Source organism: Clarias gariepinus, chromosome 7 (assembly GCF_024256425.1).
Source record: "Clarias gariepinus isolate MV-2021 ecotype Netherlands chromosome 7, CGAR_prim_01v2, whole genome shotgun sequence".
NCBI classification, from domain to species: Eukaryota; Metazoa; Chordata; class Actinopteri; order Siluriformes; family Clariidae; genus Clarias; species Clarias gariepinus.
This window is the reverse complement of record NC_071106.1, coordinates 18,858,078-18,875,137: the sequence shown is the minus strand read 5'-3', so window position 1 is coordinate 18,875,137 and position 17,060 is coordinate 18,858,078. Positions and strand designations below refer to the sequence as shown.

At 36.8% G+C, this 17,060-nt stretch overlaps 1 protein-coding gene across 1 annotated transcript; it reads left to right on the top strand.

The window, feature by feature from the left end:
• The first annotated feature begins 3,258 nt into the window (after positions 1-3,258).
• On the top strand, positions 3,259-14,271 carry tgm2l (transglutaminase 2, like). Its single transcript, XM_053500605.1, has 13 exons — positions 3,259-3,365; positions 4,332-4,508; positions 5,022-5,252; positions 5,453-5,571; positions 7,822-7,950; positions 8,102-8,279; positions 8,566-8,704; positions 8,794-8,897; positions 9,931-10,173; positions 10,276-10,542; positions 10,974-11,134; positions 11,224-11,360; positions 13,492-14,271. The coding sequence occupies exons 1-13, from the start codon at positions 3,350-3,352 to the stop codon at positions 13,652-13,654; spliced, it is 2,064 nt and encodes a 687-aa protein (XP_053356580.1). The 5' UTR covers positions 3,259-3,349; the 3' UTR covers positions 13,655-14,271.
• The last annotated feature ends 2,789 nt before the right edge of the window (positions 14,272-17,060 follow it).

The window sequence follows — 17,060 nt, the reverse complement described above, 5'->3', positions numbered from 1 at the left end:
ACAATTTGTGCATTAAAATAACTATATAAATTAAACTGACTAAGTGTCTGGGGAAATAAGTTGACTGGAATGCAAACTAACTTTGATGTAATGAGAAGGATCTGAGCATTTAAAGAAGAGGAAGAAGCAGTAAGAGAAATAGTAAGTATTAAGAACAATGAAAACCTTGTACACAAAGTACAATCTTTATTAGACAATCTTAACTGGTATAATCAACAATCCTCTCTTTGTCATCACTATTTAAAAAAATATTTTCCACCTACTATTTACATCCTGCCACATAGTGGAATAGTGGAAGAAAGATTGCATAATCTCTGCTCTACAAACTGCCATGACTTTGTACATACTTTCCACACACACACACACACACACACACACACACAGAGACAGACTAAATAGCAGTAGTGTCTGGACACAGTGCCTCTGGTGTCTATTGGGTAATGATTCAGTAGGTCACCGTTTTTTTAAAAAGAAAGCGTGTGTGTGTGTATATGTAACAGATTTGTTTTTAACTCCTCAATGGTGTGTTACCTGAAATTCAAGCTGGCGGTTCTCTTCTTTGCTTCATTTTTACTATATTGATCGGATATAAAGCTTTAGTATCATTATGGACTAATAAACCATGTTGCATTCAAAAAGAAATTATGCTTAACTTACATAATGTAAGACTTACATAAGACATAGCACAGGAAAGCAAGATCTGGAACAACAGAAACATTTAGAATATGTTATTCAGCTTGAATCTGGTTCTAACATAAATACATCAATTCAACTTATGAATAAGTCAGATTATGATGAATATTCCTGTAAAATCGGTAGGAGTTGCATTTATCAGGTGTGTCATGTAGAAGAATTGTTGAGGGCGGGAAATAAGAGTCTCATCATTTTCCCGAAAAACTGACTGTCTCTGCATTCCATGGATCAGCTTCACACACAGACACAAATCCAGTTTCTCTCCCACTCACTGCCTGGGTGGAGTAGGGTGTTATCCACCACCCCCAGGGACTATGTCAGTTAGGACAGAGGTCGGTTTGTGCCTGAGCACCGATTCAGCCATCTAACAGCAAGGTGCTAATCCACTGACTGGAGAGGTCAGTACTCCAATCTATTTACAACCCAGACAATACATGTGTAAAGCTTTATTTTAGGTAAGCACAACTTAATTGCTTGGAGTGGTTGAAAATTCCATTGAGACGTCGTAGTGGAATTTGAATGTAACTACAGTGTTAGATATTTCTATTCAGCCTCCAACTGCTAACCTTTTGACATTTGTCTTATCGCATTCAGAATTTCATCAGGCCATGTATCATTCAGCTGGGATGATGGCGAAATGAATGCTTTTAGTGGCAGTATTTTTTTCCTATATAGCAGAGTCTATAGAACAGAGGGCTTTTCAGTTCCTTGGTAACACCTTAGTGTGTGTGTGTGTCTCATTCACTTAAAGCCAAAAGAAAAAAGGTACTTAAAGGCAAAAGAAAAAAAGGTGGATAGGGATTTGGAGGTGCAGTATAATGTACATAATAACAGGTAATGGTGTCATAATGCAGTATTGTGATGAGATGCTTAGCTGCAGTAAAAGTTTGAATGATGCAAGCATTTTAAAGAAGGCTGTAGGTCTATGAATGAGGATCTCAGCCAAGGGTGCTTGGAGCCCACTGTTCCCGTGAACATTTAGTGTGTGGTATCCCTGATCCTTGAAGATGTATTGATATTTTGTCACCAGCTTGCGAAAGAGATGCATCTGTCAGTGACACACAATCATTTGCAAACACCACTTGAGCATTACAAGAACTCGGCAGCAAGTTATTGCCACATTCTCCATACGGTCCTGACCTCGCTCCAAATTTTTCTAATTGTTTGGGTCATTAAAGGAGTTCAAGCATGTCACAAGTGCTTGAATAACATCAAGGTATACATTTTTTCCAGTATGACAGAGCCATGATTGGATTGCGTACTTTACATCTGAATCACTAGCCTCATGTTGTATCCGGGGTCGAATAGCGAAATAAAGGTTTTTTTTTTTTCTTCACAATCAAAACTCCCGGGTTGACTTGAATATCCTATACTAACCAGTATCGTATACTAACCAGTAACCATGCCCACTTCCACTTACTCACAGTAGTCTATACTGCTTTATCCTGTATACAGGGTTCTGGGGGTTCTGGAGCATATCCCAGGAAAGATAGGGCGCAAGACGGGGTACACCGTGGACAGGGTGCCAATCCATCGGAGGGCACACACACTCACACACTCCTTCACACACTATGGGCAATTTTTCTGGACACCAATTTGCATGTCTTTGGACTGTGGGAGGAAACCGGATTACCTGGAGGAAACCCACCAAGTACAGGGAAAACATGTAAACTTGATGCACACAGATGCAGGACTCAAACCTGGCCGTGATTCGAACCCAGACTCTGGAGGTGCAAGGCGGCAGTGCTAACCATTAAGACACCGTGCCACTCCTAGTAACTATAAATAATTTTAAATGAATTTGTCATTTAGAAACAGTAGTACTTGTAGTGGTAGTACTTATATGTCAGGTTTCTGGAAAAGAATAGCACAATTGATGACACTGGCACTGTGGTGTGTTATTCACAAATTACATCTGCAGATAGTTGATGTTGTAGACTTCAGGAGAAAATACTAAATACTTTCAGATTTGCCTTTCACACTCATTGTGCCAGGAAAAACAGGTAAAACTCCAACTAGTGTCTTCACTTGATGTGAATAAAACACTGGCCTTCACATGGACTTTCCTGTTTATGTTAATACAACTCTGACATGGCAGGCATTCAGATATTTTCCCTGTTCTTTCACTAGCTGCAATCAGCACCTTCAAAAAGAATAAAGATGCTCCTGGAACAGAAAATCAGGTCGTACACTTTCATCAAGATGCAGAACATTTACTGGAAGTGAGTTGCAGTAGCAGACATTAACAAACATGAACAAGAAACAAAAGCCTCTGTGTATGATCCAGCTTACACTGGATATTCTAAATAAATCTGAGACTTAATTTATTTTTTCACTTTCAGAAAAGAAGTATTTACTTACTTTTTTCTAATTTGCAGATGTACTGAAATACATTCTTTATGTGTGTGTGTGTGTGTGTGTGTGTGTGTGTGTGTGTGTGTTGTCAGAGGCCATGAAGAAATATGTGTGTGTGTGTGTGTGTGTGTGTGTGCCTGCGTGTGTCAGAGGGATGGGCTTTAGTACATTATATAAATACAGGGTCCTGACGAGGGTATATGTATTAAAAGAAAGAAAAGAAGCGTCGCCAGGCTGTGCTGTGGAACTTTAAGTATTATTGCAATTGGAATTTTGACTGGAATTACACACAAGTCTGATAATGGCCAGTTACAAAGGTAAGAAAGATTTCTGATTATATGGATGTATTTTGGAAGTCTTGTCCTAAATGAACTGTAAATCCTAAATTTCATAAATATGGTACCTGAGAGTTAAGAAAAGCATAATTTCCAATAATTACTAGTACATTTTAATCTTAATAGTAGCAAGTTAAATATAATTAAAACCGCCTTTCCCTTTTGACTTACGGTATTAATGTGATATATTAGGACAACTAACTTAAAGTAATTATTACTGTTATTATTAGTTAAATATTAAACTTAATGAAAAGTTTAGTCTCTGTCTCAACCACAGTATGCCTAAATGCTTCATAAACATCTGCAAAATGTACACAAAACGCTGTGACGTAACTGGAGAGGCATTAACTTTATAGTCTTATATAGATGTTTCTAATGCTGGTCCAATAAAATCCTTATGGCGGCAATAAATATGTTTGTTCAGTTGAGTGGTCTGTGAAAGTGGTGAGTGGTTTTGCCCTGATCCTTAGTTTATGATTGTCAAACCTTTCCAAATAAAGAGAGTAAAAGGTGTTTATGTGAAGCTATGATAAAACGATATCTGTTTAAAAGTTTTATTGCTCTTATGAAATGCTGACGATATATATAGAGTTTAAAGGAACTCAGTTTATGATTTAGAAAGCAGCTATTATGTAATAAAAATAGTGTAGATCCAAAATTTTAAGACTCTCAATAAATTGTCATAGGAAAACACATTCTTTATAATGCATAGAAAAGCTTCGGTTGTTTCTAGTTTAATGATACAACTTAAAAGTACCAAGCATCACAAACTAATAATGCTGGGTAAAAATTTTTTTTTGAGATTCTTCACTTATTTTGTAAATCAAGATTTAAGACTGCTTCCTTTTTTTTTTTGCCACATTTAAATGTAAGAACATCAATCCCGTCCTGTTTCCATGAGATACCTTTTGGAATTCCTTACACCTTTCATCTGTGTTTTATTTCCAGCTGTATTTCGAGGTGTGGACTTGCAGTGCAAAGTGAATAACCGTGCTCACCACACAGAAGAAATAGGCACAGAGCGGCTGATTGTGCGTCGAGGACAGCCCTTTTCTCTGCTCCTGCGCTGTACAGATTCCCCTCCACTGCCTCCAAACCACCAGCTCACTCTGGTCCTCAACCTTGGTTAGTTGACCTTTTACTCTAAGAGTAAGAAGAATAAAGAAAAGAAGAACAGGAAAATCATTAGAATGTTGGGAGTGTTAAAGGTGTAGAAGAAAGTATGCATGCTTCAATCATGCTTGGTGGATAGTTCTTTAGCAGCTGTGTTTGCCAGGTTTCAGCAGAATCCTTAGCAAAATTTGAACTTAGTCCTGTCCTTTTCTTTCTTCTTTCTTCTGCATGAAGAACAAGGTACTGACGTTCACATACATATGTGTTATATGAACATTATCCACTTCATACAAAAATCTTTGCAATATTATTGGTTAGCAAAATCTGTCTCGTTCACTCTTTGTCCTCTAGTGAAAATGTTCATTGCCCCAACGCGCCTCTTGCTGCAGTTCTAACTTTTGATAATAACTTAACAAAGCTAAATATGGCACTGAACATGCGTGAGCAAATAATTGCTCACATGCGTGAGCAAATAATTTCCGACAAATATCAAATTTTGGGTGTGTTTGTGTGTGTTCACAACAGGTGCACAAGGGGAGATGATTGTGAGGGTATCAGGTTCGAGAGTAGCTTATGGGAAATGGTGGTTTAGTCAGCAGACTGCTCAAAGTGAGGTGCTGCTGAGGGTCTATAGCCCTGCCGATGCGCCTGTGGGTCAGTACAGCGTTACCGTGCTCTTGCTCTCTTCTGAGGGACACGTCCTAGAGCAGAGCTCATCTTATTCCTTTTGCATGCTCTTCAATCCCTGGAATAAAGGTGTGTGAAATACCTCCACATTTTAAATCGTATATCATTTTGAACAATTGATTGAGTAAATGACAATTATTTTATTAATAACATAAGATTACATTAGTGGTTGTATAGCCTTTTTCAAAAAGAGATAATAGCACTTTAATGCATGTGTTCACATTCATAATAACTTTATTTCATATATGTGTTTCAATTTGATGCTGCAGGGGACTCTGTGTATTTCCCTGAAGAACAGCTTCTGTCGGAGTACGTCCTAAATGAGAATGGTATTCTGCACCAGGGCACATGGGACCAAATGACCATTCTCCCCTGGAACTTTGGACAGGTAACATGTTCCTCCACAATATTAGATGTCTGATATCGCAATATTTTATATTACAGATATTCGGAGGCACTATGGTGTAGTGGTATGCACTGTCGCCTTGCACCTTCAGGGTCTGGGTTTAATTCCAGGTCAGACTCGATTCCCGTCTCTGTGTGCATGGAGTTTGCATGTTCTCCTCATGCATGGTGGGTTTCCTCCGGGTGCTCTGGTTTCCTCCCACAGTCCAAAGACCCGGCGTTCCCCAATTGCCGGTAGTGTGTGTGTGCCCTGCGAGGGTGCCCTAAGTAAGATTGGCACCCTGTCCAGGGTGTACCCCGCCTCGTGTCCAAAGTCTTCTGGGATAGGCTCCAGGCCCCCCACAACCCTAAATACAGGTTAATGAGGAATAGATAGGGTTTGATATTCTAACAGTAGTGCACTGACAATATGGTTTTCATTAGGTAAGAATTTGAAAAATAAGATTTTTAGAGCTGCCAAATGGGGGTCAAAGCTGTTACAAACATTTTGTCATGGGTTTGGGCAACTGATATAAAAAATTGATACAGTATATGGGTAGTTTTATATGTTGTTGGAATTTGTAGTAAGACTCAGCAGTTAGATGGTGGAGAGTGTGAATTGTAGCAGCTGTGTGCCAAGAGAGGCACAGGGGGTTGGTTTGTCTGAGCAAGCTTTCTGCCTGGATGTCTAACATTTCTGCGCAAGATGTGTGAGAATGCATGCCATGCAAACAAGAGCTGACTTACGCAATCTTATTTAGACAATTCTAAGTAAAGACAGAAAAGAGAAGCAAATGCAAAATAAACATAAAGAAAAAGGTGAAGAATATAAAAAATAATTAGTGCCACCGCAAGGTTTTGGTTTCAGGTTTGTAACTGTTACTATTGGTGCAATGGTCGCTCAGTATGGTATTGCTTAATAGCTAAATATAAAATTGCGAAAGTAGTCGTTTTTACAATAATCCTGGCATTATAACATCCATCCATGGCAAGAAGACCAAAATATCATAGTGTGCTATGTTCTGTATTCTGTTCTGTGCACTTCTTTACCAGACTTAATTATTCGTATATGTATCTGTGTCTGCTTAGGGCTCATTATATCATATACGTATTTGATTTAAACAAAAAGGTTTAACCTTCAAGTTTAAACTACAAGTGTCTTATAAAATGTGAAGCCATCCAATTGCATGTTTCCTAAATCTTGGTCATGCTGTGTCCTAGGTCAGTGTAATGTTGTTCACCCTCATGTACATGCACGAGCTCACAGATGTTCAAAGAGAAAGTATTACCTGACAGCAAGGCTGGCCACTGCACTGTGTGCTCCTGGCCACAGGGTGGCATTGATGGGATTTAAACTTGCAACATCCCAATGATAGGGCAAACCCTGATCTGTTGTTTCACTTGGAATGCCAGACTGTTTAGCAGTTTTCACTTGTACCTGTGTATTATGTTTAGGTTGGCTCTATTTACGAACATGCAAACAGACTTGTAGCTTTAATTTAACCAGCATGACCAGGAAGGAATAAGTCATCATGCAGCACCGCATGTTTTTGGGCTGTGTTCTCCCTGGAAGCTCCACATACTCATGTCCATGTGACAAAAATAATATTTCTCACAAGTATTCTCATTTAGATGCCCTGTAAAAAAATATAGTTATATTTGTTTAGAACAAATTATTTGTTCATTAAGCATAATGATTTTATAGGATGAATGATCAAGATGTGTTTTATGGGTCAGGGCTAGCTCAGTGGTTAACGCATTGGACTATGGTTTGGAAGGTCCCAGAACCACCAAGTTGCCACTGTTGGGCTATTGAGCAAGGAACTCAACTGCTCAGATGTAAACTGAGATTTAAAAAAAATAGAAAAATGTAAATTGGGTGTCTGCCAAATGCTGTAATGTAAATGTTATGGTGATTCATGACTTGAAGGTGAGAACTGCCAATGTCTAACCTGGCAAAAAAAAAAATGGAGTTTAAAAACCGTTTCCTGTCAAAGAAGCCAGAAGTTGAACAGATGTAAGTTTTATCCAGTGGCAAGAAAAAAAATGTGAATGTCAATAAACCTTTTTTGAGGTCAAGGATCCTCCACTTAAAAGATTTGAGAGACATAAAAGACACCAAATACGTCAATACTCTTGAATAAACTGAAGATCAGATGACATTTTATGACAAATGACTGTAGAAAACCATAAAATTCCAAAAGGTTCACATATTTTTTCTTTACACTGTTACTGTTGTGTTCTGTCTCTCTAGTTTGAAAAAGGTGTGATGGATATCTGCTTTGAGATACTGGATAACTCTCCTGCTGCCTTGAAAAACTCTGAGATGGATATTACTAGAAGAGCAGACCCTGTTTATGTTAGTAGGACAATCACTGCAATGGTAAGACAAAGGTCTCATGAATTTTGTTCTTCATTTTCATAATAATATAATATTATACTGTATTTCTGCTGATTGGACAAATCTGAGAATAATGCTAATCATCATTAAGGGGAAAGTTATACCCAGATGAATGTGTGTTTGTGACTGGAAGGTAAATGCAAATGATGACCGTGGAGTGATATCTGGGCGCTGGGATGGTGATTACAGTGATGGTGTGACCCCTACACGGTGGACTGGAAGTGTTCCCATCCTGAGACGCTGGAGTGAGGGAGGGGCTCAGCAGGTGCGCTATGGCCAGTGTTGGGTTTTCTCCGCTGTTGCTTGCACAAGTAAGTAAAGAGTTCATGCCATCCTACTGTAGATAGATATAACCATAGGTTTCTTCAAACAGTACAAATTATTACTGAATATTTACTTTGCTGTTTTCATACCTTTTGTGTTATGTTGTTGATCAGAAAGCACACAAAAGGTCTCAAATACTAGTGCATGCACAAAAAGCTGAGTAAGTTCTATTCATTGAGAAACATATTAGGAACCAACGAATATGTACAGTAACTTTTATAATTAGTTTATAATGTGTTAATGTGTTCAATGCTAATCTTTTGGCCTCCGCAGTTCTTCGCTGTTTGGGCATTCCAACTCGATGTGTTACAAATTACAGCTCAGCCCATGACACTAATGGTAACATCAACGTGGACTGCCTGTATAATGAGAAGCTGGAGAGTGTATCCGAGCGCAGGAATGACTCGATCTGGTAAAACCCATGCTTTATGGTATTTCAGGTCTTTAGAATTCTATACATTTCTGGACCAAAATGTGTCTAAACTGTTTTCTATTTTTTAGGAATTTCCATTGTTGGGTAGAATCCTGGATGAGCAGAGAGGATCTCCCAAAAGGTTATGATGGATGGCAAGTACTTGACCCAACTCCACAGGAAAAGAGTGATGGTAGGGTTTAACCCTTTAATGGGCAGCTTCATCATTTACAATAAATTACAACCATTTTTACTGTGATCACAATATACTGCATTTAAAAATTCTTCAACTTTTCCCTTTATTTTAAGAAATGACAATGAGGTTTTTACGTAATATATACGTAATATATACACAATAGGATGTTTTCCGTTTTTGAAACTGGACGTTAGTATCACCAGTGGGCGTCACAGTCGGCACTGTGTCCTTGTACCTCCAAGGATGAGAGATTGATTCTCTCTACAAACCTGTGTGCATGGAGTTTGCATGTTCTCCCTGTGCTTGATGGGTTTTCTCTGGGTACTTCGGTTTCCTCCCACAGTCCAAAGACCTGCAGATTAGGCTAACTGGTATTTTCAAATTACCAGTAGTGTGTGGGTGAGTGTGTGAGTTTACGTGCTTGTGCCTTGCAATGGCCTAATACCCAGAGTCTCTTGGGAAAGACTGCACGTCATAACTTTGAACACCATTATAGAGAATGAGTGAGAGTAAGAGAAAGCTATCTCCAGTGATTTTCCTTTTTAATTAAGCTTAAAATGTAAAAGGTACATGTTACTGACTTTCCACTCATGACCTTATGAAGGTGTAGTATTAACTTCATGTCCCATTTTAATGATAAGTTGTGATAACGCATGTGTTATGGCACAGCTAAGCTAATCTGAAGTGACTTAGCAAGAGGTCACTCCATGATGTAAGCCAACTATGACCTAGATTTTTTTTTTAGCAAAATAGCTTCTTGCTGTGTTATTTCAAAATATAATAAAATAATGGTGTTACGTTAAAAAAAAAATCAGTAAACCACAGTCCTCATGGCATATTTCCTGTATTAAACAAAGTAAAGAGAAGTTAACTAAGAAAGCTAACAAACTGAGCAGGTTTGTTAAACTTTTCTAAGCTTTCTATTAAAATATGTAGAATAAAATCTATGTGTTTGATCTCGTACTGCATTGTACTTTTCAAAATGCTTACAAAGTTCACTAAATTTGTGGGATTTCATTTCTCACCTTAGGTGTATACTGTTGTGGGCCATGTCCAGTGAAGGCAGTGAGAGAGGGTGAGGTGGGGATTAAATACGATGCACCGTTTGTCTTTTCGGAGGTGAACGCCGATATGGTCTACTGGATTATTCATTCTGACGGGGAGAGAAGACGAGCATTTGTAAACCACACAACTGTTGGAAGAAATATTAGCACCAAAAGTGTGTATGGAGACTACAGAGAGGACATCACTGCGAACTATAAATATCCAGAAGGTATTTCACTTAACTTACCTGCATCAATCACTCAATCCTTTTGCATTGAAGACAGTAGTTCTAGTACTATTTACTCTGTAATTCATTGTAATTTTGCATTAGGTTCCATCATGGAGCGTAAGGTCTATGAGAAGGTAGGGAAACACGTAATGAGACAAAATGGACAGACTGGCAAGCTGGAGATGTCTATCAAGCATGCTCAGGCCATTCATGGGACAGATTTCGATGTAATTGTGGAGGTGAATAATGTTGGAGGAGAAGACATGCCTGCTCAGCTCACCGTCACATCAAATGCGGTCACATACAACAGTCTTCATCGGGGAGAGTGTCAAAGAAAGACTACCAAACTCCTAGTGCCAGCACAGAAAGGTAGGTAAAGTTAACATGCTCCTGAAAAAAGATCAGAATTGTCCTCCTATGGAAATACAGAGTCTATGGAGAACAGTTAGTGCAAACAGTATAACTAAAGTAATAATCAGAATACAAAATTGAAGAAGTGCTAAAAAAAAAAAAGTGACACAACACACTAAATACCCATGGTAGTACATCAGGATATACTAGGCATAATTGCAAAACTCAGATTAGCTGGTTTGTCAGTATGAAAGATTTTTCTTGTCATAGATAACTTCTGTAAGATTCATAAGGTAAAAAATGATTTTAAAAGGAATAGATGTGCAGAGAAAAGACAATGAGCAAATCGGCTTTTGGGGTTCATAAATGCATAAAGAAATAATATCATATGTACTATATGTGCCTTTTTTGTGTTCAATACTCTCCTTTATCTTGTCAATGATCATTAGCTCATAAAGAAGTGATGAGGCTACGGTACGATCACTATGGAGCATGTGTATCAGAGCATCACTTGATCAGAGTCACAGCACTTCTCCAAACCACAGGCGAGCAAAATACCATTCTGCATGAGGTCAACATCCCCTTAAAAATGCCCATGCTCCATATAAAGGTAATGTACAAAAGTACATGGCACTGGTTCAGTTTAATAAATACTGACCATATGAGTAGAATTCTCAATTCTCAGTGTAAACATTTCAGATGATTGGAGAGGCAATGGTATCACACAAGCTGACAGCACGCATCTCCTTCACAAACCCACTGCCTATTACTTTGACAAGAGGGGTATTTACAGTGGAGGGAGCGGGGCTAACAGCAGCACAGGAGATCCAGGCTCCGTATGTATAAGCTCATCATCTCTGTGTTCTTTTTTTGTCAAAATTCTTTGTATACCTTATATATAGAAAGAATATACAGCATAGAATATGGATACCAAGTATATAGGAAGGTGAACAAGTCTTCAACCCTTATTCCATGTTTCACCACTACAATACAAAGAAAATGGTTTCTTTATCTCCACTACAAACAAAATTTGTCAAATGTTATTATCATTAGACCTTGACATATAGCTGCGAGACTCCAGCACAAACATTTACCAACCTCTAATATGGGAAAAGATATCTCTAAATCAACATAGCATAACTTGGGTTTGGAGTTTCATGCCTACTGGTGTTGGGTATAATAAACTTAAAGTTTAACTGAATAAAAATAACTTAACATGCCCCTGAAAAAAAGGTGTTTTATAGCTGATTCTACGTGCCTCTGGTTACATCCATGCTAATATGATAAGGCATCTAAATATAAAAATGGAGAAACATTTTATACATTATTATTTCCATGAAAATAAATAAACTGAGGTGAGTCTTGACCTAAAATAACATATCCATACATCTTGCCCTATCATAATACTTTCATTTGTCACAGCATTTTAGGCTGTGTGTCTCCCCTCTCAACTATTACCCAAAAATTTGAAGCACACAATTGTCTAGAATGTGTCGTTGTAAATTTCAAGTACCCAAGAAATTTCAAATAATTTTATCAAAATGGAGAAAAACCAAATCACATTTACTGAAATGCACAAGACAGACAAATCTGAACCGTCAGAAAGCAGTCATTAACAAGTGGCGATGCCCTAAAAAGTCCCAAACCCAAAATAGCACAAAGGCAAAAAAGTGTGCAAAAAGTGCTAAAAAACAAAAGAGCTCGTTCCTTTTCCAGCATGGGTTTATATACCTGAAAAACAAAGTGTTGCTTCTCCTCATTTCTTTGTCTGATTAATTATTCATTACTTATATTATAATTTATTTAGCTCCCTAATTATGATGTTATATACAGTACAAGCCCACAAGCCCATCATTCCCCACTCTGCTACTACCCATCTACTATCAATAAATAATTCTTTATTTGCTGTAATTACAACACTGTGCATGCTCTCTAAAAAGGGGAAAGTTGGTCCATCTGTCCACTTTTTTCTACTTTGTGCTCAGGTCAGCAGTTCTGAGCAGATGATTTGGTCTTAATTTGTATCTTGAGCTCGTCTGGATTCAATTCCTCTTTCTGTCTTTCTATGTCTAAACTCACTTCCCTAAAAAATATTTCTGGCTTACAGGCCTAAACTTCCACTTTTTCCATGTTGATTTAATTGAAATACTTATGATATATGATATATAATTGGTTTGATGATCATACTTGTGCTACTTGATATAATGATAAGCCCAAGAAAACTTTTTACAAATGTCTTAGCTGTAGCATACTAATTATGATTTCCATTCACTAGAGATAAGGGCTTTTGGCATGTTCCAGAATTGACAATGCAAGTCATGCTTTACTCAAGTTAATGTGGACGAACTTGAGTAGCCTCTGACCCTGGCACCATTAGTCAGGACATTTCATCTGGCTTTTACACTTTTACTCACAATGAACACAATGTATTGTTAATGTATGCATTAAATCAAAACCATATGGAATCTTGTTGTTAAGCTACTATCCTGTTTGTTTTGATTTATAGGGAGTTTGGTGTACCTCAAACACTACTGACTGAATGATTTATTTTTCCTCATCTGGTTTCTGAATGTTAGAAACCATTGACCACATATCTAATGAAAAAAAATTCCCGTCAGCTTAGGTTATTTGTTAGACTCTTCGAAGTTCAAATCCCTGCATTCAGCCTATTTCATGTGTACTTTAAGTGATATTACATGTATGAATTTCACTTGAAAAGGCAGCCATATGTTTAATTGTGCTCAGTATTAAGAAAAAAAATCTGTGCTGTCAGTTTTTCCAATCAGTCAGTCAGTATGGTCCCTGGATTAACCTGTGGATTCCAGTAGAAAGGAATATGTAAGGGTCCATGTACTGTTTGCTAAGACCCTGCTTCTTGTGGAATTGATATTTGTTTGGAAACTAAAACAATCAAAAGCAAGATTTATAATACTTTGTGTCTAAGATGAACTTTTTTGTTTTTAACAGTGGTGATATTGGACCTGGCCAGGAGGTTGTAGTGAAATTCTCCTTTAAACCCATTCGAGCTGGACTGAGGAAGCTGCTGGTTGACTTTGACTCAGATAGACTGAGAGACGTCAAGGGTGAAGCAACTGTAATTGTTCAGAAGAAAAGATATGTCAATGCTTAAACAACCAAGACAAACGGTTTAGTACAATATAGTTTAAGCATAAAATGATAGCAACAGCTTTAAGATATGTTACGCTTACTTATTAATATTATAATATCTGCATTTATCAGGTTTTTATTCCTTAAGCATACTTGTAGTGTATCATATTTAATAAAATCTTAAATTATATTTGTTTTTGTATAAAGCACAAGCAGTCTGTGGAGATCTTAGTTTTAAGCTTAAACAGTATGTAAGTATCATATTATATTTTTAAAAGCATATTTTGCACTATTTGTGTAATTAATATTACTCAATAACATTTATCACACACACACACACACACACACACACACATATTATAAGGATATAAGAAATACTCTGAACACAATACAGTCATTTGAATTCTTTTTCTATTGCATTTTGCATGAGTCTTAACAGTCCATGAGCTCTGATGATTTCTGCACACCAACAAATACACATATTAAGACTGCAGACGGAGCATTGTGACATGTATTATATCTGTTGATTATGAGTGATTATACATAAATCAACACTTGCACTTGTACTTCTTTGATCTTCTCTGTCTCTCTTCCTGACATTTGCAAAAGCCTGTTCAATTATTTTTTTACTCTTTTGTGCTAATAAATGTAATTTCATCAAACAATTTTGCCATGTGTTGTCATTTGTTGTTCATATTTTGTTTAAACAATTATGATTTTTTTTATATAATATTGATTATTTAACAAGATTTGAGGTGGAGCAACTACAATCGGCAGGGGAGAGCGAGAGAGGACACACCACAATTCAGTAACATGTAGAACTACAACAATAGTACAACAAAACCTAGCAACAATAAAAAAAATTACATTTTCTGTAGGAGTTTATGAGTTTTTAACATTGTTATGGAGAACTTAAGCTCACTCTTCTGTACAACATTGATTTAGTTCACAGATGTACAGTATGAAGATATTTGGTCAGAAGAGCTTCTAAGATCCTGTCACAGAATCTCAATGATCTTGTGGTCTGGATTTTGACTTGACCTTATATCAACTTGAACTTTTTTTCTGCTTTAGTCATTCATATATTGATTTGCTTGTGTGCTTGGGATCATTGTCCTGTTGCATGACTAAATTTTGGTTTAGCTATTTTGTTTGAATATAATGGTATAAATTTGAGTTCTGGAGTTTCCCTGGTTGTCCTGTGGTAAGAAGTCACACTTCTTGATAATTAAGTAATTTTATGCATTTTGTTAGTGACACCTAGCTGCTAGTTATTCTTCAAATGCTTTTTGAAGTAGAAAAGATGTGTTTGGGAAAATTACAGCATATTGAAATATCTTTTATTTTTTTTTACAACATATTGAAATATCTGTGTGTTTTGTTCTTATAACTTGTATTTGGTTCTTTTTAGAGGTTTTTCTTTTAAAACCTAGAATAATCGACGGTGTACATTCTTTTTCCCATAACTATACACTGCTGTGGTCCCAGTGTACTGTAAAGTACTGTAGACCAACATTCTTTTTGTTATAATACATGTGTAGATGTGATATAAGACATGCCAACATCTTTTAAATTGAAATAAAAAATTTTCTTTGTTCTTGGTGAAGGGGTAGTAAGGTACATCTGACTTTTCTCAAAGATGAAAGCATAGTGGGGTAATAATTTACATGGATGAATACATAAATAGACGAATTAATGTTCTTAACATATACAAATACAGATGCGAATAGTCGGTGTATTATTAATTGCTTTTGTTAGACAGCTCACCAGAAATGTTTACATGGTACCTGCTTTAGATAAGAGGCAACTGGGATGCAAACATGTTGCATGAATTAGAGTTTTTTTTTTTACCTATGCAAGTGAGCAGGCTTGTGGATTGAAAAAAATCACGCTTATTAATGTTTTGTTTTTCTACTAGTGTATTTGTATTTTGGGAAATTTAACCAGCTAAATTCCGTATAATGACTTTGTGAGAAGGATTTTAAAAATAAAAAAAATCTCCTTTTGAGACCTATTAGGAACTTATTATGACCTATTTTGAGACCATGCTGGCAGTGCTGCCATCTACAAATCTCTCTGTCGAGCTGTTCCTTTAAGGCTTAGGTAGGGCAAGGTTCATTTAAAAACTGTACAGATGGGAACAAAGACAAACAGGTAGAAACAATTACTGAGGGAGGAAGGATAGAGGCTGCTCTGTGCTCCATTTGTTAAATGTTTCTGATCTTTAGGCTAGATCATCACAAGATAACTTTTTGAGTTGCATTAGTGATTAAATGTGAGACTTATGATCACCATTGCTCAATAATGTATGTGCTGCTCATGGTTAACAAACAATATGAGAAGTCCAAGCAGCTTCCTGTCCTGTCAGGGCAGTAGAAGAGACTGTGTGCCCTCAAGTGACTGACTTTGAGACATGCTGCATATAAAGTGTGAGAAGCATATAGCTATTTGTGCAGCATGGCATTTGTGTATTTGTGTGTTTGTGAGAGAGAGAGAGTCCTCCAGTATCAGTTTTTACTCCTGTAAAGGCACTATAGTAACACACTGCACAATAAAATATATTACAAAACAAAAGTTGAATATTGTAATTATGACAGACATTTCAAAATATGAAGGGAAATATATTTGCGAGGCAGCTAAGCTACCGTTTTGTGTGTTTCATTCAATCTAGAAATTAAGCTAACCCTCTTTGAGTTACCATGAAAGGAATTTGGTAGCTTAGTAGCAAAATATTATAGAGGCTAGTCTGCTGCTAAATGAATGAAAAAGCGTGACAGTCTTGTTGGTCTAGAATTTTAAGGATTATCTGCCTACACCTGCATCTCAGTCTTTTATTCTTACTGCATTACCTGTTTTCTCTGTGGAATAAATAAATAAATAAATAAATAAAAATTGTTTACTTCTAGTATCAAAAAGAAGTTGTGAAAGAAGGGCAAACCGACAATAAGTAAAACCGGGTACAACCCAAAACTGACTCCAAATAGCTACCCCGAAGTGATCTGAAATTCACAGATCACTAACCTGAAGTCAGTAAATGAATCATTGGTCCATGCCACTGGAATCTTAAAGAATAATAAAAATTAGGAAAAGGCTTGTATGGGTGCATCATGGGAGTTGCTGCATCATTCTTCACAATACAATTAAACATTTAGCACTGTTTCAGGAATCTAAATTTCATTCTGGTCATCTTTGTGTTTCCTTAAGTGTATAATTCAACTTTCAGTCTATCAAAATCATTTTTTCAAGTTAATTCTTCAGCGATCAACAGACTTTTGAATGAAATACAGTAAAACTATTTTGCCCCTTCCTGATGTTTGATGTCCTGATCTTTTACACTTAAATAATTCAGATCATCAAAGAAATATTACACGAAGATAACTCAAGTAAATAAAAAATGCAGTTTTTCATGATGATTTCATTTATTAAGG